This window comes from Mercenaria mercenaria, chromosome 11 (genome assembly GCF_021730395.1).
Source record: "Mercenaria mercenaria strain notata chromosome 11, MADL_Memer_1, whole genome shotgun sequence".
NCBI classification, from domain to species: Eukaryota; Metazoa; Mollusca; class Bivalvia; order Venerida; family Veneridae; genus Mercenaria; species Mercenaria mercenaria.
The window spans coordinates 62190232-62217244 of record NC_069371.1 but is presented as its reverse complement, the minus strand read 5'-3'; the positions used below and the strand labels follow the sequence as shown (position 1 = coordinate 62217244).

Sequence of the window (27013 nt, the reverse complement as noted above, 5' to 3'; positions counted from 1 at the left end):
CGCTAAATATAAATTACGGAGGCCCCCATGTCCGGGCGGTTAAGGTCGCTGACTTTGTTTCACAATGTAAACAATGACATTATACAATTATACAATTTGATCAGCGATCTAGATATTTTATATAACATATTAGAGTTTTAATGTAACCGCATCACTCACGTGACCTTCTGTAAATTTTCTCCTAACATAATGATTACTTCAAGTAGCTCTTTCCTTATATATTTGCATGAGCGTTTCTGTGGATAACATTACATAGCTTTAGTCGCTATTACGAGTGTTAGGGATTCATCAGAGTTATTTCCACTGATGTGGGTTCTAGCCTCACTTGGGGCATTGAATCTATCATGTGAGGAAGCCATCAAGCTGGCTTATGGAAGGTCGGTGGTTCTATCCAGGTGCCCGCTTGTGATGAAATAATGCACGGAAAAGCACCAGGGGTCTTGTTCAACCATAAAAGCTGGAAAGTCGCCATATGATCTATAATTGCGACGTTAAACCTAACAAGGAAAAACGTTTGTCTATTCATTTTACTCTGTCTATGTATTTTTGTGAAAGTAACCGTTGAATCTATTCATACAATGCTGTAGAGTGTCATGTTAAGATGTGAATGTGACTGTTTCTTTCGGATCCTTCGTAGTTTTAGGTACATCAAAAAGACGACGTCAGCCAGGAAATGTCGCCTATAATGACCCTTTATCCTGTCACTTGTAGTATTTTCGACCCGATATCAGGGTGCCGTATATCTTTCTTGATATACCGTCAGTTGATCATGTGACCAGTGATATACGGTCAGTTGATCATGTGACCTTATGATCGATATTGTTGTCATAAGAAATTTTGCAACGAAACCATCATCATTTTGTGAAATGTCGAACTAAGAAAATGAGTGGTCAAATAATGAGTTTTATTTAAAAACGAAGAAGTTTATTGCGATTTTGCGGTAATCGCGTCATTATATAAGTGACGTCATTACGAATATGACGTCATTGAAGCGGTTGTCGCACACTTATTTTTGTAAAATAAATTGCCAAATATCGGAAAATGAAGTAATGACAAGATAAATAGAATAATAGGTTAGTGCCTAAGATGGAGAAAGTTTATCTGGCTCGGCTCCGGACGTTATCAGGTTCGCCTTCGGCTCACCCGATAACCTCCTCCACCTCGCCAGATAAACTTTCTCATCTACGGCACTAACCTATTATTCTCTATTTATACAGTCTAGCATAAAGAAGCTGTTCTTGTCATATGCGCGCTCCGTGGCAATACATAAACGTTTTCGATATTGCTCATTGCAGACTTGAAGAGGTCATCTGCGCATGTCCGGAAGTGATTATCAGTTAGAGCGTACGGCAAAAACACGCACATTATTGCGTGTCCGCACTCATTTAGTGTATAGTATGTATAAAATATTGACTAAAGGTTAAGGTTAGAATAACCATGGTTACCAAATATTTACATTAAAGATACCTATTATTCAAATCGCTTGAATCTGGTATATACCAGAGTCTGTAATTTATTACAGGTACTCAAACGTATTACGGCCCTAAAATGGATAATTCAAAAGGAATTCTTGCATAAAAACTACTTTTTTCACTGGATCCGCCCATGTATTAACGGGAGAAAAATCGTGTGCAAACAAGGCAATTCACGTGCTGTTAATACCCGATTTTTATTTTTGAAATGCTTTCCCAGGGACGTATATGTAATTCTGCGCAGTTTGACATCTGGTTTCTGCGTCTTGTTTCTTTCATAAAAACCTCTCATTGAAGCATTAAAGATGCAATCTAAACCTTAGAATGTTTTATTGTATCAGTAACTAACGCCAAATGCGCTGCCCCTAACATTGTTCGAACTCGTTTCTTCCCTTGTTTACTCCCCTTTTAGAACTCGGCGTCAATTCAGATTTTGTAGACAACCGTGAATGTTATAGAATCACGTGTTTACCTGTGCGATTCCTTGTTTTTAGGAATCATATTTATGATTTTGGTAAGTATCAGTCGGTATGTTTTTATCTAATTTCTCAAAGAATTTATATAAACAGCTTGGAAGCTTGACACTACGTTCGTACTCATCCGTACTCCAACTGCGTGTCCGTACTCAATATAACTCGAACGTAAAGTTATTATTCTTGAAATTGTGATCGAGTCCACCAAATTGTGAAATGATATGAACAGTTATTGGTAATTTTATGTTTGTAATAATGAGAGATAAAAAAATCGCTTAAAAATCTTCAGGATGTGCTTTAGATAGTGTTGTTTATTTCCGGGCCCTGGATACGGATATTTAAAACATGTTTACCGTTTCCAAGAACAACAGGAATGGTAAATAAAAAATGTACCGGAATCGTCAAGTCATCACATATGAAAACAATGCATAAATCGTCGTGAAATATTTTTTATGCAAGAATAGCGACAATACACGTTTGTTTTGTGTATTAACGTCTGCAGAAGCCCTTGGGATATGTTTGTGACCTCGACCTTCGGTCTCGGTCACAAACAATCCCGCGGGCTTCTGCAGACGTTAATACACACACAAAAAAAAACGTGTATTATCCCTACAATGACGTCAACATTATAAAACAACGCTGACATTCCCGCGCATTTCATGGACATCTAATGGCGTTGATGGACACTATGTTCATTTATTTGTTTTTACGCGTTTTATGCTAGAATAGAGTTAGTGCTTGTTCATTTCCTAGTATGACACCTAATTCCTAGGAAATCTGCAGGTGTTAAAACATTGAAAGAAACAAACGTTATTCCTTCATGGGTGAAGTTACCATTCCTAAAGAATCGTGAAGATCTAAAAAGTGATTATGTTTACTGGTGGAAACTCATCTTATTCCATATTACAAAAACAATCTCAATTTATCCCTTTTAGACACATGTATTCAAAAGTAACATGACGTCAGTTAACTAGATGTCGATTAGAAAAGCAAACACAAAAAAAAATTAAAGAAAACAACGGAGCATCAGCGGAGATTTTATTCATGTTTTGTTATTTCGTCTTGCTAGGTTCTTTTTTATATTTATGCAAATTATTAGTAAATATGTCTTAGCATAAACTCCAAAGAAACTAGAAAATACAATGTTCAACGAAAATGTGTAACAAATTTTCGTCAGCTTAATTCCAGAAGCGTATAACTTCATTTTATTATTTTTTCGTCTGGAGAGAAACGCGTTTAAAGAAAAGATCTGACTTGAACTTAATCTAGGTGAGTTAGACGTTTGTGGCACAACGATTTACCCTCTTCACGTTAGAGCTACACGCATATAAGTTAGTGCATGTTGTAGAGCGTATGGAGACAAATCCAACGATACCAAATACTGCATTTTGCCAAAAATGACCGTATATGCTTCTGGAATTAAGGTGACAATATTACTACTGGTTGTCTTAATTTCTTAATCAATGGATTATCAATTAACATGCTTACCAAGAAAACCTACATATTAGTGTTCGAAGTTTTAGAAAAAAGACTCACACACTTTTAGACAACAAGAACATCCTTTATTTTCGATAGCACAAACGTTTCCTTTGAATAGTTTCATTTACATGCACACATTACACTTTTCGATCAGAACGCGCGTTTTGCCTTCTCTTAAAGTCAACCATAGTCAAAGCTCATACATATATCTTATGTCCACCTGAACATATTGCATCCATTTGAAAAGAAATAAAGGACCTATAGGAATTACGATGTTCCAAAGATACACTATAATAGTCAATAGTCACGCCTTTGCAACTATGGAAGATTTATTTCTTAACAATCACAGCGCAATAGTAACACAACCAACGAATTATTTACAAGACTGCACCACAGTTACAAGACTGACAGAATAAATAAAAATAAAGTGTCAGCAGTATAAAAAAATCTTGCGAGGCTGCATAATAGTGATACAGCTAACAAAATGATACAATAACGATCAGAAGAAAACAAAATGATACAATAACGACCAGAAGAAATAATTTGCAAGTCTGCACAATAGTGACACGAGGTACAAAAATGATATAGTAAAGTGTCAATAGAAATCTTTTGCAATGCTACACAATAGTGACGGCACTAAACTAATATTATAATATTGTAATACATCATTAATAGCCATTACGTGTATTGAATTTGCAGGTAATAACTGCAGTAGCACATGTGCCAGATCGGACTCTCACCCACTTTTTACTCTTTATAAAATACTGTTATTTCTTTGAAATTCTTGCTTTAACAAACAGTATGATGAAAGCTATCAATCTGTACACTATCAGTAGAAGAATCAGCAGGCCTACATTTAACCAGAAATTGTCCTGAAATGAAAAGAAAAAAAATATGAGATAATGAATTTCATTTTAAACAATCACTGCGATTGGTCAGATACAGCGATACAGTATAAACAAGAGAACGTTGCCAAAGCCCTTTAAAGGGTCGTAATACCTTTTATTTAATTGTAGCTGCCTTATTCCAATAGGAATTGTTAGTCAAAACTATGACAAATACATAATTCTTTTCTCATGCTGTCAAAAAGACGGCGTCACCCAGGAAATGTCGCCTATGATGACCCTTTATACATATGATAGAATGTAAAAAGGGTCATCGTGGGCGTAATTTCCTATCTGACGCCGTATTTTTGACAACATGAGAAAAGAATTATGTATTTGTCATAGTTTCGACAAAATGATTAACTTTATAAAAGTACTGTATAAAATACACTGTTTTAGTAATTTCCATTTATGACTCCATGGGTAATATTGAAAGTAGCGTTTTTTCTAACTATATACTTATGTGTAGTCTCTATTTGGACAGCAGCATTTTCTGTTTTTCACATAAAATTAGAAACTTCTTGGAACTTAAAGTAAATCGAGAAAGACACTTTGAAAGGGTTAATAGGGAACAAGTATATAACAAGGAAAAATTCCATGCCCTAAATTCGCGTCAAAATTCGTTACTTTCTGCGTACATATGTAAGAGATGTCCGGTCTTTAGTGTACTCCTGCTCACCGGGTCAATGGCACATTTCAAAGGACTAAGTACCGTTGTAAAGTACATGTTCCAAGCTACAATATAAAACCTTGAGAGGATCCTTTGGTAGAGGCTTGGTCATACTGGAGCATCCTAGCAGTAATTGCAAGTTAAACGTCTGGGTCCTGGATTCGGGTAATTCGGGTCAAAATCCTTATTTTCTACATATATATGTATATAATTATGTACATGAAATTTGGCCCTGTATTTAGCGACTGCTGCTCATCCGCTCATAGGCACATTTTAAAGGACAAAGTACACGTGCCAAGCTACAGTATGATACCTTTCAAATGTGTTTCTACCAATCCTTAGCGCCAGGAGAAAACCGTGCGCATAAAGAAATATACAAGCACAAGTGTAATTTACCCGAAGAAAATTGACAACTGAAACTGAAGGGTTAGGCCTCAATTTTTCTATTTTTAAGTTAGAAAAATGCTTGGTCATATGGAATCACCGTAGCGTTGATTGCAAGCTTAACTTCTGGGTCCTGAAGTTGGGTGAACATCCCTACTTTCTACATATATATGTGTATAATTATGTACAAGAAATGTCCGTTTTTGCACTATACTTAGTGTTCTTCTGCTCATCTGCTCAAAGGCACATTTCAAAAATATAAGACCTTTCAAATGTATTTTTACCAATCATAAGCCCCATGAACACACCGCATGAGTGAAGTTACCCGAAGCCAATTGACAACTGCAAGAGGGGCGGAATAGAAAACTTAAAAACTAACAAAAAATATCATATCAAACTATCTATTCATTTCTTTACCTTATCAAAATTAAGGTAGTTTATTACTTGCTGACCGTTCTTGTATAAACATCTGTTGCTAGCAGTAGCATTGTTACTATCACAAGCTATAATAAAATAAAAAAATATATAGTAAAATTTGAATAGTTATCAAAATTATGGCTCCATCTATAAATTGCCGGTTCATAGATAGTGCTATGTGATCGGTCAAAAATTCAACAACATGCAATGTCAACATGGTCAAGACACATTTGAAAAATAAATAATTGAACTGTATTTCTGATATCATGTAATAAAGCACTTACAGAATGACTGACCGGTTTATAGTCCAAACTGTTCTATGGATTTTAGTACCCATCTTTATTTTATTGACCGGAAGGCCATAAAATAAGAGTATACGGTTACATATAAACTATTATCAAAGTTTTATGTACAAATATGTCAGTTGTTTTGAACTATGATACACCTGATGTCTTTTGATTTGATACATACATAATATCGCATGTTTGTTTGTTTGTTTTGGGTTTAACGCCGTTTATCAGCATGTATTTTAAAACAAAGGAACTAGCTACACAAGTTCAATTTAAAGACTTATTATAAGATAAAAGTTAAGATAATAATACTTTATTATTTAATTGTACACACAGAATCTATTGTTGTTACATCGAAGTGTACTAAAGATCAATACTGACAAACGAATTTTAAATATAACCTATGAAAACATTTACTTGGGAAAAACAAAATTTTATTTTTTCGTTAAAATTATAAAATTATTTATTTGGGAAAACAAATATATAGTATTCGTTATGGATTATGAAATAATATTTATCCGGGAAAATTTGAAAAATTGAAATTTGACTTACTGTAATATCATTTTGGATAGCCGTTATGTTTATGCAAAATATTTTTTAGAAAAATCAAATCTACGGCATCTATTATGACTAACGAAAATATTTATTTGGGAAAATTGATATCGTTACCAAATATGAAAATATTTATTTGAAAAGAAGAAGAAAAAATCAACAACAAAAAACAAAACAAAACAAAACAAAAACAAAAAAACCCACAAATATACGTCATGATTCGCCATGACTTATGACAACTATTTACTTGGGAAAACACATCTTACTTATTGTGTCAATATTGTCCCACTGGTTAACAACAAGAAGTTCGTTGGAGTACCTAAACCATGACAGGTATTCCAGCCATATAAAGTATACAGGATTAGTCCTGAAAATTGAAAAACAAAACAAAAGTTTACGTTAGGGTCTTATCCTTCTTGAGAGTCCTTAGCCTCTTTCACGAATCATATAATTATGCCACAAAGTGGAAGTTTTAGGTTAAAGTGACGTATTAAGAACTTGATATTATGAAATCAAGAACTTATCAATTAAGGAATTGTTAAAACAAATAGAATTAATTGAGCTAGAGTACTTGTTACTTTGATTCAATCATTTCATTAAACAGCTTTTTTTTATATCAAAAATCTTCATTAGTTATAACGATGAGTATTTTAAGTGTAAAACTGCATCCTTTATCAACTATGAATTTCTTCATGAAAGTTTTACTCCATTTTTACTCGTATACTAAAACATTTAAAAAAATAAAATCAGTTTACAAATTAAATTCAAAAATCAAATATACATAACATAGTATAATCTATATAATTATTTTCAAAGGAAGCGTGGCCCCCAAACACTTAATTAAAATAAATTAATAAAACACCAGCTTTTAAACATACTCTGTATTCACGAAAAATCCTCCAAACATAAACAGAGGCATCATCATAGGTGGCGCTAGAGCCAACGCCATGCTTACCGAATTAGACATCGTTGATACAATGTACCCTAAGATAAAAAAGGAATAAAATGACAGATTAACAATGACATATTATTGATGTTTGATTTTGATTTTTGCCTGTGTTAATTTGCAGAGTTGTATGTCCATACAGAATTGAAGACAGAGGTCTGAAGTTAGTTGGTACCGTATTGACAATCACCAAATTTTGCATTTCTCCGGGTTTTTTTGCGGGCCTTGATCTACAGTAACGTATGATGAATTCCGTATTGTATAATGGGAACGCATGATATTACGGACATTGCCAGTTGTCATATGCAGAGGATAGGTATCGTAATGGGAAATGTAAAGTTTAGAAACTGTCAGGTTTAGCTTCGGCAAAGCTTCAAATTTAGCTTCGGCAAAACATTTGAAGCATGTAATACATAAGTAATGTAGAATTAATTGATAAACTTTGAAGAAAAGCCAAAACAAGCGATTGACTTGACTAATCTAACATTTTTTATACTTTATACTAAGATCATTTAGCGTATATTATCTGTGGTTAAAACGAGAATGCTTGTACATTTAGTGACACATTCAAAATCAATTGTAAAACCTGCTCGTTCCAAAGATTGCGATCAGTTTTTAATTCCAAATGGCTTTATCAGTTTACTAAATTCTACCTTTATTGTTATAAACACATTATTTAGAGTGTAATTCCTTTTCGGTGTATAACAAAGGGCAATTAAATTACTTGACAGCAACTAAAATAGTTTATATAAAACCGACAAGGTTGACATTCATAGACATTGATCTAACATTATTATACAAAATTAAGTGATTGTAATCTTAATTAGACCAATTTGTATTGTTTACTTCGCCTGATTGATAGTTATTGTTTAACATGACTTCGTAATCAATAACTATGTTGTATTGAATATTAATATCTGATAAAACGTTTATCAAATCGACCTTTCAACGAAATATAGAATAAATCTGCAGAATGAATGTGACATTCAAATGAATTTCAGGTACAAACCTACAGTATATAGCTTCTTACTGCGACTGACAGGTTAAGATTCCGGGAAAAAAACGTAGTTTATGACAAGATTTCGTGGAGAATCCCTAAACTAGGAATACCAATGAGTAATAATCTCGGTTAAGGAAGCAGGTTATCTTAGAATTTGATTGTCCGCATGCCCGTACGAGTTCTACAAGAAACAGTTAGAATTCAATCTGTTTGATAGATTTTAATTTTTCCTTTGCTGGTATAAAGGAATGATACCTCCTTTATCCTTTTAATAGGATAATGGTTATGATAACAGATCGATATGACGATACTATCGTAATTTTCTGTGATTTTTACAAAACCACATGCTAACAATGACTTACCATAGGAAACAGAAACGTTGGCAACAAGAAGAAGTACAGCCGTAAACATGAGAAATGCTTCCAGTGATGAATATAATCCTGAAATAATTAGAACCAGTTTATACATGTCTAATTTGAATGCCCCGACTACTGTCATTTTAGATGTTTATTTCTATCGAATACATGTAGATTCTTTTTTACTACAGTTTATGTTTATGTGCAATTCAGTTTATTTTCATTGCATTCAGTAATATTGATGCACTAGTCGACAAGCTTTATCTATATATAGGCATCTATTTTTCCGTAGATAGACATCGAGAAACATCTATAACATCGTCCAATTTTAAACACACAAGGAAGTAGTCAATGGCACAGCGGATAGCAGGCTCGACTACAACGTCAAAATCAAATACACAGACAGGGTAAGTAGCAAACTGATTCGGAAGACACTACAACACCTTCGATCCAAGTTCGGTTTCGGTCACGACTGATAATTGACCAGTGTTTAGATATGAGTGATTAGAGTGGATGGTGGAAATGGAAATGACACCTCAATTGAAAGTAATCTCTTTCTCTTTCAGGTGGGCACTTTTATCGACTACACATTCTGAATGAGAAACGTTTTCCTCTTCACATAAGTTATGGTACCACGTTTAGAGTCTAAAAGAAAGGGTTCCGTGGCCATGCGGTTAGAGCCACTAACTTAGAATCGGTAGCACCTCATTGCCGTAGGCCCGTAACCTCACTTAATGTGCATATGTTTTCCATATGAGTAAGGCATCTAGTTGGCTTATGGGAGGTCAGTGGTTCTACTCAAATGCCTGCTGTGTCAAGAATAATACACGGAGGAGCACAATAGGTCTACCTCTGCCATCAAAAGCCCAAACACTCCATATGATTTACACATCAGTACAGGTGTGTCGTAAACCAAACAAAACAAAGTCTGGTAGAAAAATATCAAAACACAATAACATAACCAAAATGTGACATACCAACCATCCAGTAAGATATACCACAGAACACGGCTGGGATAATGACAAAAGATGGCAACTGTAATATAAATATGTATACAATTAGCATTTCAAAGTTCCATTTATATTAAATATTTACAGGAATATTTGGACATGCCAATTGTGCGCAATATTATACATGGATATGCTCATTAAAAATCTATACAAATTCAAATCTTTTTAAATGTGTAGATAAAGTACAATTCCATACCAAACAAAATGGTTTTGTACAAGTGAACCTTGACATATGGCACTGGTGCTAACTGACCAGATATCATCATAACCTTGTCTGTGACTTAGTGGTTAATATTGCTGACTCTTACACCAACGGCTTGCAGTAAAAGTCGTTTGCGTAATAGGGTTATTAGAAATCGATGTCTGCTCGTAGCTATAAAAAATACTGTAACCTAAGTCTTGACTTAGATTTAACTTTAAGGATTAAAGCTTTAAAATCTTCCTGTGATATAAATTTGTGTCAATTGAAAACATTTAAATTGATCATAATACCTCTGCTAGAACTTTACACATAAAGTAGATATCAACGCCATATAGACCGGAGCGGTATTCCCGTGAAAATACTGCCGCCTCTAAAGGAAATGACTGCAAAAGAAAATTATAGTAATTTTGATATGTATTCGAATTGTATAATTGATAAAGATTGTTAATAATCTATTTTATAAACATACATAATTTCCTTTTATTTTATATAATGGAATGACACGATACGTTAAACCTACACAGCACCAAATTAGGGCTGGTCATCTTAATTGTAAAGTAGTTGTAATTTACTTATACCACATCCTTTTAAACTATTAAATGGTAAGATGTGTTTATTCCCGAATAAATGGTTAATCATTTTCCACATTTTACAACATTTTACAAGAAAACGTTTACGTACAAAACAATTAAAAGGCATGTATGTACCATGTCTGTACATATTTGAAATAAAATCTGTAAAACGATCTGAACAATTAAGCACAGACCTTCAAGATTTCAAGTTTCATGGAACGTGACTGAACGCAAATCGACACATACGGCCTTTTACAAACTTACGCTCAAAACCGCAAACATGTTTACAAATGTCATGTTTAACAGCATTAGATACATAACGCCGTTGATATTCATAACTCCTTCTTGTGTAAGGTCCAGTTGGAGATAAAGTAAACCAAGAACTACAGCTAAGACCTGAAAAAAAGCTTTACAATGTATTGACAAACAATCAAGAAAATGCTAGAAGCAAGTTTTGTTTGTCATTAATCAGTACATTCCTTAAAACAAAGAATTCGTGACATAGATTATGTGCGAAGCATTATTGCGACGTAAATGGTGTATATATTTCTGACCACAGTCCTAAAACAAAGCTGTCATCGATGTGTGCGTTGTTGAGCATTTAACTGTACGCTTTTCTACGTTTCTTTTTTTCAAATGAAAAGTTTTAAATTACTTTTGGGCAAGTTTGTGTTAAGTACTACTGTGCCATAAATTGTTGAATTTCATCTTGTCCACAAAGAGCTACACCTTAAATAAATCTTTTACCGTTTTTATCAAATATTTAGGACATATCTAGACATGTGTCTATATGTTACACTGAATAAAATCTGTAAAAAGATCCTTTTGAAGCAGAGAATGCAACGAAGCAAAATATTAGCAGACACGGTTTGACTGAGTCTGTTCATGAGAGGTAATGGAAGGCACAACACCTCTCACGCCATTTATCACGGGTTTTAGTGGAATTCTGCTACACAGATATTGAATGGACTCCATGATCCCAAAGAACCAGACAATGTAAAAAAAACCTTATCATGAACAACTCGGATTGGTATTATCTTTAAGGCCAGTTAATGAGCATTTTAATTTAAGTAAGAAGAGTGTAATTACAATTGTTTGCGCTGTTCGCACTTTTATAACCATTGGTTCCCTGATTGTTGTTGTCCAAGACCGTGCAAATACGGAACCAAACTGTTGTATCCATGACGCTTCGTATCTAATAAAAAAAAAACAACAACAAATTTAGGAGTAATATCATTTAAAAAATCTATTCACAACACGTTTCAGGACAATTTTTGAACATTAATGGTATATTAACGAAATGGTCTTTCAAAAAATTATAGTTTCATTATAAAATTTTTGCTTATGCTCTTTTATAATAATTACACCAGTCTTTTATCTAAGACTTGCGGTCACACTTTTCTGTGTTAAATTGTAAATATAATGGTAAATAAACAAAAATCAAACAAAAGCGAGTTTGTTTCATCCACAATAAAGATCAGAGATTGCATTCTGTTTAGTTTATAATTTTTGTAATTGTATTGTAAACATTTATTTAAAATTGTCTTTCATGGGAGCTACAATAACAGATAGCAACTTGCCTGGACTTGCTGCTAAAGGCTTCTTCGAACTGAAAGATAAAATTGTAATAACATAGTCTTCGTAACAGACAAAATAGTGATATTACTGATTTCTTAAGACCTCTAGACAAATTATGTATGGCTTAAAGCCCCAACTTTTACTACCCTGGCAGTAAGTTTTGTAGGAGGGGCCTATCAAATAACAAGGCTACTCCAGGCTGTCTGTCAGCTAAAAATAGCTCACTTTCAATGATTCACAAATCAAATGTAAACAATGGTCAGTTGAAGAAGAAATATGAATTTACATGTTTTGATGATTACAAATTATTATTATACATATTTTGTGCATCCATATCAATATCATTGTTATGAAAAATTGAGTTGAGACTAGCATTCCTGATTTTTAAACTTCTTATTAATGTAAATTGAACAGTGAAACTCGAAATCAAACATTCTTAACTTTTCTGTCATTGCTGGCAGGTCCATTAATTGAGATAATGTAGCAATAAATGCAGAAATGATAAACTATTTAAGTCTGAGATGTAGCACAATGCACACAAATTAGCAAGTGTTGCTGTGATAAGGTCTAATAAAAATGATAAGCTATTTGAAATAATTTTCACTGTATGTCTGTTATTTAGTTCCCTATATCTTTAAAACATTTTTTAAATAACACATAAAAATATAACTGCAGAAATGATTGAATATGATATTCTATTCAGTTTAAAAATTCAAAATTACTTTTCTGGAAAAGTTTTACAATGCACTCTAGGTGTTAATTCTATTGATACATCAAGCCTTCTGCTGATCAAGTTTGTTGATAAAATTAACCACGTGGGAATTGTTTACATTCTCTGTTTTCTCTAGGGTTCATGACCTCATTAGCTCCTCCCGGCAAATTCAAATTTTTGGCAGTTAGGTTTAGATAATTTTTTGAAACTATACTTCACAATTTTTTGTTTTAAAAAATAAAAACACCAATTGATAAAGAATGTTTCAATGTGTATTTATGCAATTTTTCATAACTTTTTATTCAGTAGTTTATTTAAAATTTTGAAAAAGGGCTCTCTAATGTGAAACATGCATAATTTATATAAAAACCTGCCCCAGCGCCATCTTCTGGCTTTTATATGGCAGTTGGGGGTTTAATTTGGCGAGCTTCTGACAAAAATGTTTTCATATGATATATCATTAGTAATATTTTCCTTAAGATAATTGCAAATTTCTAAAGTTTGCATACTATGAAATCATTAATATTCGTGGGGGACTAATTTTCATGGATTTCATGGTTGAGTCAATCCACGAAATTTAATCCCAACGAACAAGTAAAATTCCCATTCATTTTATGTTCAAAAGTTGAAATCCACAAATTCATATCCCCGCGAAATTGACGTTTTGACTAAAACCACGAAATTTCATGCCCACGAAATTAAATGATTTTACAGTATAAGTCTTAAAAGGGTTTAACATAACATCGACACCACCGTAGGTCATATGTCAACGTTCTAGCTTTCGATTGTGCATGAAGATCCCAGATGCTACATCACGGATGGACGCTTAGTCCTTCCGTATGCCAGATAGACAGCTTCCCCACATCATAAGCAAGGTTTCGAACTACAGCGATAAAGGACAGTAGTGATATGAAGTCATCGACCTTAACAACTGGGCGGCGAAGGTCCCTTAGAGAGTTGATTGTGAAACGTCTTTCGGCGTTAAGAAATTGTTTTCAAACTAAATGTGAACGCTTTACATATATTTAAAATAGATTTTCTTATCGTTATAGAAACGAGCTCAGTCATGTTCTAACTGACATACACTCTGTCGTCTGTAATCAGCGTCACTTTTCAGCAAGGCCAATACGTACGCACTTTATTCAATATGTCTTGAAAGGTCTGTTGAATCAAAAAATTTAACGTTGTTGAATAACTGCGTCATAAATTCTGTATTTACAGTTTCTCTGATACTGTTTTCAAGTACCATTTTAAATAACGTAATACGCAAATACAATAAAATAATGCATGTTTCAGACTGAAGTTAACGAACAGTCGATAAATCTATTACTTAAGAATACCAAATGCCAGCCTTATGTACAAGTCAACACTTACAATAACCCCCGTGCGTTCTGGATTCTCACAAATGTTTTTGTTCTGCTGCAGTATGGCTTTGGCGTTCGTTGTTTGGTCGAACTGGTCACAAATTTTCTGGAAAAGAATTGGAAACAAAGCGTGACACTAATCATATTCTAGTAAAAGACTGCAGTTATTGTAATTTTCGGGGAGTTTTTACCAAAAGACGTATGTCTACAATGGAACTAAGTGCTGTTGCCACCCCAATTTAACATAATCTATGCTAACATCAGGGTGAAATGTAAGCGTATAACGGCTTTATAAAGCATAATTAAAACACCTTTGAAAGGCAATTTAACGCTTATTGACATAGTGTTAATCTTCTTAAAACATGTTTTACGCCAGAATAGCGTTAATGCTTGCAACATCTGCATAATCCATCGCAATTCGTTGATTTGTCCGCTCAAAAAGACTAGGAAACAGAAATTTTATCAATACTGTGTCCAAGAACGGGGAGATTTTATACGGCCCTAACCCGGTACTTTAATACCGCTTGATGATAGTTAACAAAGCCTATTTTAAATAAATGCTACAAAAATGTTTCTACAATATGAATTAGTTCCAAACGTTATTTGGAACTTTTTATGGTTTAAATGCGACTAAAATTGTTATTATCTCACCAAATCATCTTCAGTTATAACTAAGTTACAGTTACCTCAATTCTTTGTTTACATTCCTCTTCTTTCCCAGGGACAATGGCCATGGTCATGATGTAAAAGTCAGCGGGATTGAAGTTCACGGGGCACGGGTATCCTATGCTAAAAGATACAAATATTTTTAAAACTAAATATTCTTTCGGTTTAGAATTCAAACAAATAAATACAAAACTTTTCAATCATAAAGAAATCATTTTGTTTAAATTCGTTTATTTTGGTTTAGCGCCGTTTTTCAAAAGTATTTCAGTAAGTTTATCTAACCCGTGTTTCTGCATTCTGTTCTGTTTTCTGCAAGTAACTGCCAACTTCTCCACATGAATAAGAGATGCAGGACGAATTGACCTCAGATAGAACGTTTTTTTTATCAAATTATCACGAAGAACATACAACTCGCCTGGGTATCGATATTATGACCCCGTTATCTATAGATCTGCCTCCTCCTATTGAGCTAGAAAGCGTCAGTCGCAAAGATTTGTTTTGTGAAAAAAGCATTAATAACTAAATCAGAAACAAATATGAACTCCAGCTTTTGTTGAATATTTTTCACCTAATATACGATATACGGTATACATGTAACAACTTTTGAGAGAGATGGAAAAATATAAATTACATATATAACATTGCCCCTTATCGATGAGGTTCGGGTGCGAACCCTCGCTCTGTCTGTCCTTGATGATGATATTGTGTGCAGAGGGGCATCGTATGTCTTAATCCAACGCCAAAAAGTTTGTAAATCGCCCCATGACTTATAGCTGTGTCGGTACGACAATAAATCAAGCAAATGTAATTTAGATCGATCTACAAACTCACTTTTTATAGAAGTTAAGAGCTTCTTCCGTGTCACCAAGGAATGCAACTCTTCCAGCAGCAATAATCAAGACACTGAAAGATGTATGTTCAGCGTTTACACTAAATGATAATTCCTTTTGGAGGATGATTAATACTGTCCATTGAGAAATGTTTCTGAACTGATAACACCTATTGACATCGGTGCAGGAATCCACGCAGCTTTAGTGATATAATAATACATACATGGCATAACTGATACGCGAACATTATTTGGTGTTTTCAGTGAAATTTACATGTCGATATACATCTTAAATTTAAAATAACGAGATAAGACCTAATACAGTTGTATGCATTATTTTAATGGTAACAAAGATATAATATATCGGTGTTCAAGGCAAATGATGCATTACTGAACGACATACTAGCAATGAACATGTATATGTCTCGACAGCGAGCGGACGACAAGATCTTCTGAGATGGTCGAGATAAATGTTGGGCATGAATCCACGCACTAGTATTCATTCCCTGTTCTTATACAGATTTTTACAATAATTGTTGATGATTACTTTTAGGCAGACAGTAATATGTTAGAGGGATAAAAATATGATTACAAATTTTCTTTCTGATTATTCAGGAAAAGACACCGAGGGTATTACTTACTGGTGAAACAATGCAAACACCTCAGATGAAGGCTGGTGGATGGAGCACAATACAGTTTTTCCTTTGTCAGCCATTTCTTTTAGAGTTTGCACTATACTTTCTGCCATAAATGAGTCCAAGCCAGAGGTTGGTTCGTCACAGAATAACAACGGCGGATTTGTCAAGATCTTTCGGTAAGCAAACAAACAGTAGGTAGAATAAAAATTCTTCAATAAACTGTTAACAATCATTCTATTGGAAAATGACAAAACTGTGTTTTTTCTTTATTCTTTTGTTATTGTAAATAAAATGTTACAATGATATAATGCTCCATTAAAATATGTTTCAATACTCAAGCAGGAGATAAATGACAGCGCAAATAGTGTTTTAAACTTACTATCACCAAATCAGACACACTTCACTACAGTGTGATTATTGAAATGACCTTAAAATATAAGTAGAAAATGCAAAGATGCTAACATAAAAAGAAAATATCACGTGTGACTGACCTCTGAAGCAAATGACAGTCTCTTCATTTCGCCACCAGATATGCCCTTAATTCGCCCTGGATGGCCTATGATTGTGTCCTGACATTTACGCAGACCAAGTTCTAGAATCACTTCATCTACACGTTCAAGTCTTCTTTTCTTTGATACTTCTTTTTCCATTCGAAGCAAAGCCTATTTTGGATATATACGATACTGAATTTTCCAAACTGATACTATAATGCATATACTTCTTTTGGATAGATGTCTAAGGTATTGGACCCCTAATAGTAATGTTTAAAAATTTGCATTTGCTTGGTATATTCTCAAAGTTGACCATGTTTCAAACTGTGTTGCAAATTTTAAACAACTTTTACCGTGCCGTTTTTTGTACATTTTGTATAATTTATGGTATTTCCTCATGCTCAAGAACAGACAAAATTCAATGTGATGGCCACTATCTAAAACGTTTGCAGAGAATTCATTACAGCATTAATTTTGATAAAAGAAACACCAACTATTGTTAAACAATTATAAAACACAAAATAAAACTGTAAAAATCATTTTTGTCTGGGGTGCCTCAAGTAAACAAATTTAATGAGACAGAATTCTAACTCCAACATTGAAAAATTAAGGTCGAATCCTGTGGGTCTGTTCTGAATTTTGCTCACTTCATTCAAAAATAACCTTGGGGCAATAGTAAAACCCACTTGCATTTCTTCCACAATATGTAATCTAAAGAATGAAGGCAACATAGAGAACTTTTACCGCACGTAACTCAGTATTTTTAAAGATGTCTAACTCTACCCCTCCTGATTCAGAGGTAAATTCACATTGAACAGCAAAAAATCACTTATAAAATGAAAATTTTCCACTTTTGTACAATTCATCCATAATTAGTCTTGAAAGAAGTAAAAACTTACTAGTAAAACAGGAAAACATGGAAAAAAAAATTTGGTCCCAGTGGGGTTTGAACCTACGCCCCCCTGAAAATTGCAGTCAAAGTAGGTTTATGGTAGGAATTGAATACTCTTCAAAAAGGAGATACTCTATTACGGGTCCAATACCTTAAGATACCAATTAAGGCGACGAAATCAATTAAGATATATTGTAAGATTAAATGATTTATAGTTGTAAAGAATATTTGCATCAATCTATTTCAGTTTATTAGGGCATATCGTGAGGTATTGTTAAGTAGCTTACAGACACACATAATAACGAAATGTCTGTTCTGTCCAATATACTATCACAGAAATTAGTTCTAAATATACTTCGTTTACAGGTACTGAACAAGTTACTGTACAAATGTGTTTGTACAATAATTTAATTAGAGACGAATACTAAGATCAAGATATTATACCATCTAAATTTTTATTAAATATATAATTGATTCATTTAGTCTACCCTGAAAGTAAGGTGTTCTTTTACAGTCATTGTGGCTATAAAATGGTCATCCTGCTGCACATACGCTGAAATATTCCGTATACCATTGCCAACTTTAACTCCATTTACCATTACGTCACCAGATGACGTCAGAGACTCACTGTCAGTATTGGATGCTAATGCATTTAAAAGCATTGTCTTCCCAGATCCACTGAAAGTTAAACGTAATTATAGGTTGTTAGTTTTGCATAGAAATATGAGTACGAATTCTGCAGCAGAGATATTTACCCTTATCCGGCTAATTTTCTAAAATAGACTGGTCCATCATTCAATTTGGGCAGTACCACTTGTTATTCAAAGGGTGTTCACTGAAAATTCATTGACTGAAAAGCGAACAGTGCAGACCATCGGACGTGCAGGCTGGTCTTGGTCTGCACTGGTCGCAAAGGCTGAATCACTTACCGCTAGCAGTCTAAAGGTTATTAATTTTACTCTACTTGGGAGCGTTATGTTATTCCGTGTAAAAACGAGTGCATTTTTGCTTGATGCAAAACTAACATTTCTTTACAAAAAACATACTCTTGGCGATATTCTATAAAATTTAATAAACTAGTTCATAAGTCTGAATAAAATATTGCCATTACTGAACTTTAATGCGACGATACACATTAAAATAGCGTTACAATTGACGTCATGTACCAAAAATGAAGTTCGGACATCATTATGGAGAATAAATGGTGTTTTAGGGCGTACTATTGTTATTTGAAGAAAAGATGCATATAATTATTCTGCTCATTTCAAGTATCAGGTCTGAATAAAAACAACTTTTTAAGGAAAATTCATTGACAAGGTCACAAGTTGAATACAAAGTTGAATGAAATATTACAATAGATTTAGCTACCTTTACATTTTCAGAAGTATTTATATCAATAAAGCTTTATTATACTGCTTTGTTAGATCCATTCCTTATTATTTTCTTTTATTTGATCACTTAGACGTACCGACATTACAATGTTATCGTTTGCCTATCTAAATGAATATCAAAATCATTCTGATATTTCAAACTTGTGTGGTATCATACTTTTCGACGTGCGGTTACGTTAATTTTTAATGTTTTCAATTCATTGGTTTTGGTTGTACATGACAACATTAAATTTGCTTGCTTGACCATAGGAATATTATTAAAATAGACAGATAGACCGAGCTCTCCGATTCGCAAGCATTGTTTATATATGTCTGTGTACTCGATCTCTTGTATGTTAGTTCTAAAAGTACATATTAAAATGTTATTATTGTATATACCTGGCTCCTATAATTGCAAGAAGTGTTCCAGGTTTCACATGTCCATACGCTGAAAATTTATTGTACAAGTATTAATACCAGTGACATCTAAAATCGCTTGTTCATTTAAATTGTTTGGTTTTAAATGAGAAATTGAATTTCAAATTAATATCACTTATTCATTCACAGTTTCAGACATTATTTTAATAGTAAATGTTTATTGACAAAGTATATTTAGACATTGCTACATTTGAGTTATAAAGTCACCATGTTATTTGACTCATAAATGTCGGTTATAGAATAAAGAAGTTGCTTTCGGCAGGGCATACCATTTCTGATAATTTGTTTTGGAACCTCTGTGACATCGTTACCACTACAACAAGTTCGAGTCTTTGGACTTGCACTCACGTTAACATTTTCCCAGGATAGCACTACAGTTTCTGTTGAGTCTATGAGAGCATGATGTGCTTCGTTTCTGAAATATTCAAAATTTGTTGTTACTTTTCTTATGGATATAGAACTCTGCGTTCAAAGAACTATTGCTGTAAAGTAAAGCAGCTTATACTTAAGTATATAATAAATTACAGTCTACTGCGTTTAGCTGTTATTAATGTCATCTTCAACAGTCTGATTTTGTTTTAAATTATCCAAACTGCATAGTTAAATAAGGAGGACGCAGACCTGCAGCTTCTTTAGCAATGAGTCCGATTCCCAGGCTAGGCACAAAATATGATAAAAAAAACAACAACATTGTTTCCAAAGCAATTCATCTTCGACCTCTGTTTCATGCAGACAAATCGGCAGATACTTACGAAAAGCAGTACTGGTACAGAATCTAGAAACACCGGTTGGATTAACAAACCGCCAATACATAACTGAAATACTGTATAAACGACACTAGAGAGAAAGAAGGAAAAATGGTTAGGGTGAAAACTGCCAGGAATTCCTTATATATTATCAATTCATCATGCTAAATCTATTTTTATATTTTCATATTTTTGTCTCTTTTCCAGATTAATGCAGAAAGTTTTGCAAATTGTTATGGATAAATATTATTTTACAACAAACTTCAGTGAGTACGCGGGGTTTGTTAACCAAACAGAACTTGATTTCAACTCATTTAGATTTGAAGATTGAATACTGCTTAAGCCGGTGCTAGTGGGCGTGGGCAGTGTTGCATTTTCCATTACTGCTCATGAACAGACTCAATCAAACCGAGTCTGCAATTTTCACTGTTTGCATTGTTTTCGGTGCTTCCGAGGGATCTACTTTTCAGATTTTGTTCTTATTTCATCTGCTTGCTTTTAATAATTACACTATAACAGAAGTTATTCAAAAATTACTCACCTGATGTTGAGAACATGGTTATTTCGAGTACCTTTCCTGTCCTGATGTTTTTCATAGTGAGGAGATGGATCACTTGCATTTCCATTCATTTCTACATTTACTTTGTTGACAGGCATTCTAATGTTTTAAGTATATTGATTAATCTATGTCTCTTCCATAAGAACGTTTAACCTCCTGTATAACAACTTATTGTCGCTTAGATGTAAATTGCTGCACTGCAGGGGTAACCGGATATTTGACTGATTCGTCTATTTAACAGCTAAACGACATAACATAAAAATCGCAAATAAAAAACCTTTTATTTTACATATACTTTGTCAAACCCATGAACTAATACAGACGTTGTATTAAGTAATTCTTTAAGTCAAAATTTTGGTTTCATAAAAGCAATTAAAAAAACAACAACAAAAGTACTATAATAAGCACAAATGCATATATCCAGTATGTTTCAGACACAATACCTTTTAAATCAGCATATAATTCATTTCAATTTCAAATTGTTTTTGTTTCCGATTACACAGCGTTTTTATGATGGTAATATTTGACAAAATAAATAATGTTATTAAAAGTTATTAAAACATAAAACCGTCTTAAAACGAGAATGCCAAATTGAGATAATATCGGATAACACAATGCCATGTAGTTTGAATCATAATGGGGTATTATTCATTAATAATTATAAAGGTTTAAGATCAGAATAATGCCTTTATGTAGTATGCAGTCACGTTTAAGACCTATGGTTGCGTGCATCATGGCTATTAAGTAAACATCAGTGTACGTGCAAAGGAGTTTAGAAATGACCTTGACACTGACTTCTAAATTATTTATTGGTTAAATCACATACTCCGCACGAAACTGTTTTAGTATATTATTCTTGGCTTCAACGGACCGAAAACAAGTATTATGTTTGAAAAATTAGTGTCATTCAAACTCATTGTGTTAACATTTTTTTTTAATTGCTGATAAATGATAAACCTAAATTTGGAAACAAACTGACAGATATCTAGAGATAATACTTGTTCATCTTGACCCATTACCATTGTACTAAATTGTTGGTTGTTGGTTCAAACTCACTGTAAGATAGTTCATAAGCTGCTGGAGGTCGTCTTGATCATGACTGCCATGGGCAGCAAAATCAGGACACGAGTACTTTTTTATTATCTTTTAATGTTGCACTAGTTTGATTAAAAGTCTCATTTGCCTTCGCGTATGCGTCAGCGCATGTTAATTTCGTATTATAACACCTTCAGAATCCCTTGGGATAACTGCTAGGACTTCTCTATATACCATAGCACAATATAACATGCGTCATCTATACATTGATGGAGTTACAATGCTTAACAATCGTGATGATCTTAAAAAGTGTTTATATTTACTGGTGGAAAAAACTGTTTACAATCGTCGCCTTGTCATACTGAGACTATAAAGATACGAATTGTAGCTGAGTAAGTTTCATTTGAACACGAAACACATTAACAATGTACGCGGGCGCATTGACCTTCTAACATTTCAAAAAAGATTAACTTATTCCATGTAAAAATGAAAATCTCAATTTATCTCTTTTAGAAACATGTATTCAAATGTAACAAGACGACACAAAAATATAATTGTGTTAAACGAAAATGTCTACCAAATACTGGACTTGTTATTTTCTTAATCAATGGATTATCAATAAACTTGCTCGCAAATAAGACTTACATAATAGTCTTCAAAGTATTAGAAAAAATGACACTTTTTAGACAACAAAACATCCTTTATTTTCGATAGCATAAACTTTTCTTTTGAATGGTTTCATTTACATGTACGCATTACACTTTTCGATCAGAACGCGCGTTTTGCCTTCTCTAAAATTCAACCATAGTCAAAGCTCATACATATATCGTGTGTCAGCCTGAATATATAGTATACATTTGAAATAAAATAAAGCACTAGGGCCAATACAAATAACGATGTTCCAAAATTACACTATAATCTATAGTGAAATTCCTATAACCAACGAAGATATTTTTTAATAATCATCCTAGCACAATAGTTACACAACCAACAAATTATTTACAAGACTGCACCATAGTTACACAACGAACAGAATAATACAAAAGTAAAGTGTCAGAAGAAAAAAAAAACTTGCAAGGCTGCATACTAGTGACGCAACTAACAAGATCAAAAGAAATAATTTTCAAGTCTGCACGATTGTGACACGACGTATAGAAATGATATAGTAGTAAACTGTCAATTGAAATATATTGCAATGCTTCAGAAAAGTGACATAACTGAAGTAGTATTGTAACAGTGTAACACATCACTAGTAGCCTGTAAACATGCACTGAAGAAACGACGTATCACAATAACAGTAATATTAAATAAAAGTAGATTAACAATAACACCCTCCAGGAGAAAACAATATACAATGTACAAACACGGATGAAATTTGCCCTAAGAAAATTGAAAAAGGAGGGCTCTGGGTTGGGGCTAAATATTGCTATTTCGTAAATTAGGTAAATGCTTGGTTATGTGGTATCACCTTAGCGTTGGTTACAAGCTAAATTTAAAGGACCTGTATTCGGGTCAAAATCGCTACTTTCTACATAAATTATGTATATAATTATGTCCAAGTACAAAACAATCATCCGCTAAAAGGCACATTTCAAAGGGCATAGTGTCGTTGGATAGTACATGACATGTGCCAATCTACAATACACGCAGTTCCCCTACTTTCTACGCATATGTAGATAATTATGTATAAGCAATTTCCGTTTTGGGCACTATATTTAGTGTACTGCTGCTCATCCGCTCAATGTACATTTCAAATGGACTTTATGTGCTTGGAAATTACATGAGCCAAGCTACAATATGATACCTTCCAAATTTCTTTATACCAGCCACAAGGCCCAGGAGAACACCGTGTGGGTAAAGAAATAAATACAAGCGCGGGTGAAATTTACCCCAAGAAAATTGTCTTTTGAAAGGGGGATCATTCAGGCGTTGATTGCTAGCTACACTTCTGAGTCCTTAATTCGAGTCAAATTCCCTACTTTCTTCGCTTATGTAGATAATTACGTAAAAGAAATGTCCGTTTTTGGCACTATATTTGGTGTACTGCTGCTCCTCCGCTCAAATGCACATTTCAAAGGACTTGGTGTCGTTGGAAAGTACATGTACCAAGCTACAATATGATTCCTTTCAAATGTGTATCTACCAATCATAATGTAAAGAAATATACAAGCATGGTTAAAAATCACTCCAAAAAAGTCAGCTTAAAGTGGAAGAGCCCCGAGTTGGGGCTTAAAATTGCTATTTCGTAATTAGGTAAATGCTTTGTAATATGCGATCGTTCTAGCGTTGATTGCAAGCTAAACTTCTGGGTCCTTAAATTCGGGTCAAAATCCCTACTTTCTACGTATATGTAGATAATTATGTAAAAGAAATTTCCTTCCGTTCTGGCAACATACTTAGTGTACACCCATTCTACGTTCCATTTCAAAAGCCCTCAAATCGTTCGAAAGTCCATGTGCCAAGCTACAATATGTCACGTTTATTTTTATCATACAAGCGTTGATTAAAAAGCAAAACTTCTGGGTCTTGAATACGGATCAAAATCCATACTCTTTACATGTATATGTATGTATTTATGAACAAGAAATATTAATTTTGGCACTATATTTAATGTACTGCTAGCTGCTCATCCGCTCAAAAGCACATTTCAAAGGTATGGTTGGAAAGTACATGTGCCAATCGACAATGTGATTCCTTGTTAATTGAGGGATGGATGGCCCTGGACTGGGGCTTAATATTGCCATATCGTAAAGTATGCAAATACCTGTTCATACGAGACCAACCAAGCTTCGATTGCAAGCAATAGTTCTGGGTCCTGAATTCGGGTCAAAGGCCGCTATTTTCTACGCATCTATAGATTATTAAATATGAGAAATATCTGGGGATTTGGCACTTTGTTTAGTGTTCTGTTGCTCACCCAATCAATGTCACATTTAAAAAGGCTTAGTGTCGTTGGAAAGTACATGTACCAAGATACAATATGGTATCATTCACAAGCTTACATTGAACGTAGGATCAAATTGAAGAAAAGAAATTAAATAAAACAAGAAATATTACAATTAAATACTGGAGTCTTACTGATAACATATTCTTTTTTCTAACGTATGGTCCCTCTTTCCGAGATAGTTTGCAAATACATCATAACCTGTGATAATTGTCACCACGGACCAGCTGATTCTTTAGACAACAAATGCTATTATCAACTATAACTAAGAGTGAAGAAAGATCACATGTGAATGAAAGCAACTTTGCCGACCTCCGTAATATGATCTTTTCAAACAATTTTGACTGTAAATGCAATGCAACAGTCAAAATAAAATCATTCCCGTCAACCAAATTCATTTCCCGTACTTTTAGACGTAAGAATTATTTGGGAAATAGAAAAGTTAAAAACATACAAAATAATATATACAACTATCCCTTCATATCTTTACCTTATCGAAATTAAGGTAATTTATTACTTATTTACAACAACAACAAAACAACTAGCTACACAAATTGAATTAGAAGACTAAATAAAAATTAAAAATATAACACTTTCTCACTTAAATGTACACACAGAATCTATTATTGTTACATCGAAGTGTACTATAAATCAATACTGGCGACCGAATTCCAAATACATGGCATCCACTATAACTTATGAAAATATTTACCTCGGGAAAAAACAAATATATTTCTTTCGTTATAAACTATGAAAATATCTATTTGGAAAAAAAAATATATATATGGTTTCGTTATGGCTTATGAAACAATATGTATCCGGAAAAACCTGAAAAATGATATCTGTCACGGCATTAAGCTTGATTTGTTCTTTGTATTTATTTGCAGATCTGTATAATATCCAGACAGAATTTAAGACAGAGATCTGATGTTAGTTGCTACGGTATTGACAATCGCCAAATCACCTGTTCTCCTTACTCAATTTTGCCCTTCTCTGGTTCTTGATCTAAAGTAATGTGTGACAAATGCCGTATTGCATAATGGGAACACGTCATACTACGGGCATAGCAAAGTTCCATTTCCAGAGGATATGTATCGCAAAGGAAAATATGCTGTCCAACCACGTTAGAGCCAAGTTTAGCAACTGGCAGGTTTAGTTACGGCACTGCATTTTAAGTTTGAAATACATAAGTAATGTAGGATTGGTTGATAAACTTTGAAGAAAGTCTGATATCACCGACTAACCGACTGTTCTATCCTCTTTTAGATAATTTATATGAACTGTTAGTGTGTACGCTTGAGGATTAAGACGAGAATGTTTGTTCATCTAGTAACACATTCTAAATCAATGGTAAAACCTTCTCGTTCCAAAGACAGCGATCAGATTTTAATCCCAAATGGCTTTATCAGTTTACTAAATTATGCATGCTTTTATTATACACATATAATTTATAAAGTGTATATTACAAAGGGCAATTAAAATACTTGGCAGCAATTGAATTCAGTTTATATTAAACTGACAGGGTTGAAAGTCATAGATCTTAATATTCCATTGTTACACAAAAAGAAATGATTGTAATCTTAATTATATCAATCTGTATTGTATACTTTATATGACTGATATATTGTTTCACATGACATCTTAAACTATATAATATTTAATTTGTATTGAATATAAATATCTGATAAAATGTATACCCAATCGACAGTTTGACAAAATATGAAAAATGCAGAATAATGTGACATTCAAATAAATCAGGTATACTCAAACTTTATTTAGCTTCAAATTATTATTGACAGGTTAAGAATCCGAATAAATGTACTATTTGCATGATCTCGTGGGGGTAGCTCTAAACTAGTAGGGATCGTGAATCAGGAATAATTCCGGTTAAGGAAGTAGGTTGCCTTAAAATTTGATAATGCGCATGCCCGAACGAGGACGAGGTTTCTTTTACCCAGTAATCTACATCAGAGGACCAAAAGTTTGGTTTTCAACTTTAATTTAATTATTTCTGTATATTATATAATTATATAGTAACAGTTAA

At 33.5% G+C, this 27013-nt stretch overlaps 1 protein-coding gene and 1 long non-coding RNA gene across 4 annotated transcripts; one reads left to right on the top strand and one right to left on the bottom strand.

Annotated features, from left to right (window-relative positions):
• Window positions 1-2969: 2969 nt before the first annotated feature.
• LOC123531782 (protein white-like) lies at window positions 2970-21595 on the bottom strand. 3 transcript variants are annotated; one of them, XM_053517552.1, is made up of 20 exons: window positions 21434-21588; window positions 20973-21220; window positions 19955-20100; window positions 19647-19695; window positions 18366-18555; window positions 16986-17156; window positions 16498-16664; window positions 15859-15930; window positions 15048-15150; window positions 14372-14467; window positions 12288-12316; window positions 11797-11902; window positions 10972-11103; window positions 10426-10518; window positions 9901-9958; window positions 8930-9007; window positions 7500-7605; window positions 6888-6988; window positions 5780-5865; window positions 2970-4296 (listed from the first exon to the last, which is right to left on the bottom strand). In XM_053517552.1, exons 2-20 carry the CDS (start codon window positions 21086-21088, stop codon window positions 4192-4194), a joined length of 2004 nt encoding a protein of 667 aa, XP_053373527.1. In that variant the 5' UTR covers window positions 21089-21220; window positions 21434-21588; the 3' UTR covers window positions 2970-4191. The 3 variants fall into 3 exon arrangements, with proteins under 3 accessions (XP_053373527.1, XP_045168961.2, XP_045168960.2); XM_045313026.2 differs by having other exon boundaries at window positions 20973-21231; window positions 21434-21586; XM_045313025.2 differs by having other exon boundaries at window positions 20973-21595.
• Window positions 8971-26718, top strand: LOC123531785 (uncharacterized). The gene is made up of 3 exons (XR_008366077.1): window positions 8971-9330; window positions 16472-16670; window positions 25857-26718. It is a non-coding gene; the product is annotated as an uncharacterized LOC123531785 (long non-coding RNA).
• Window positions 26719-27013: the final 295 nt, after the last annotated feature.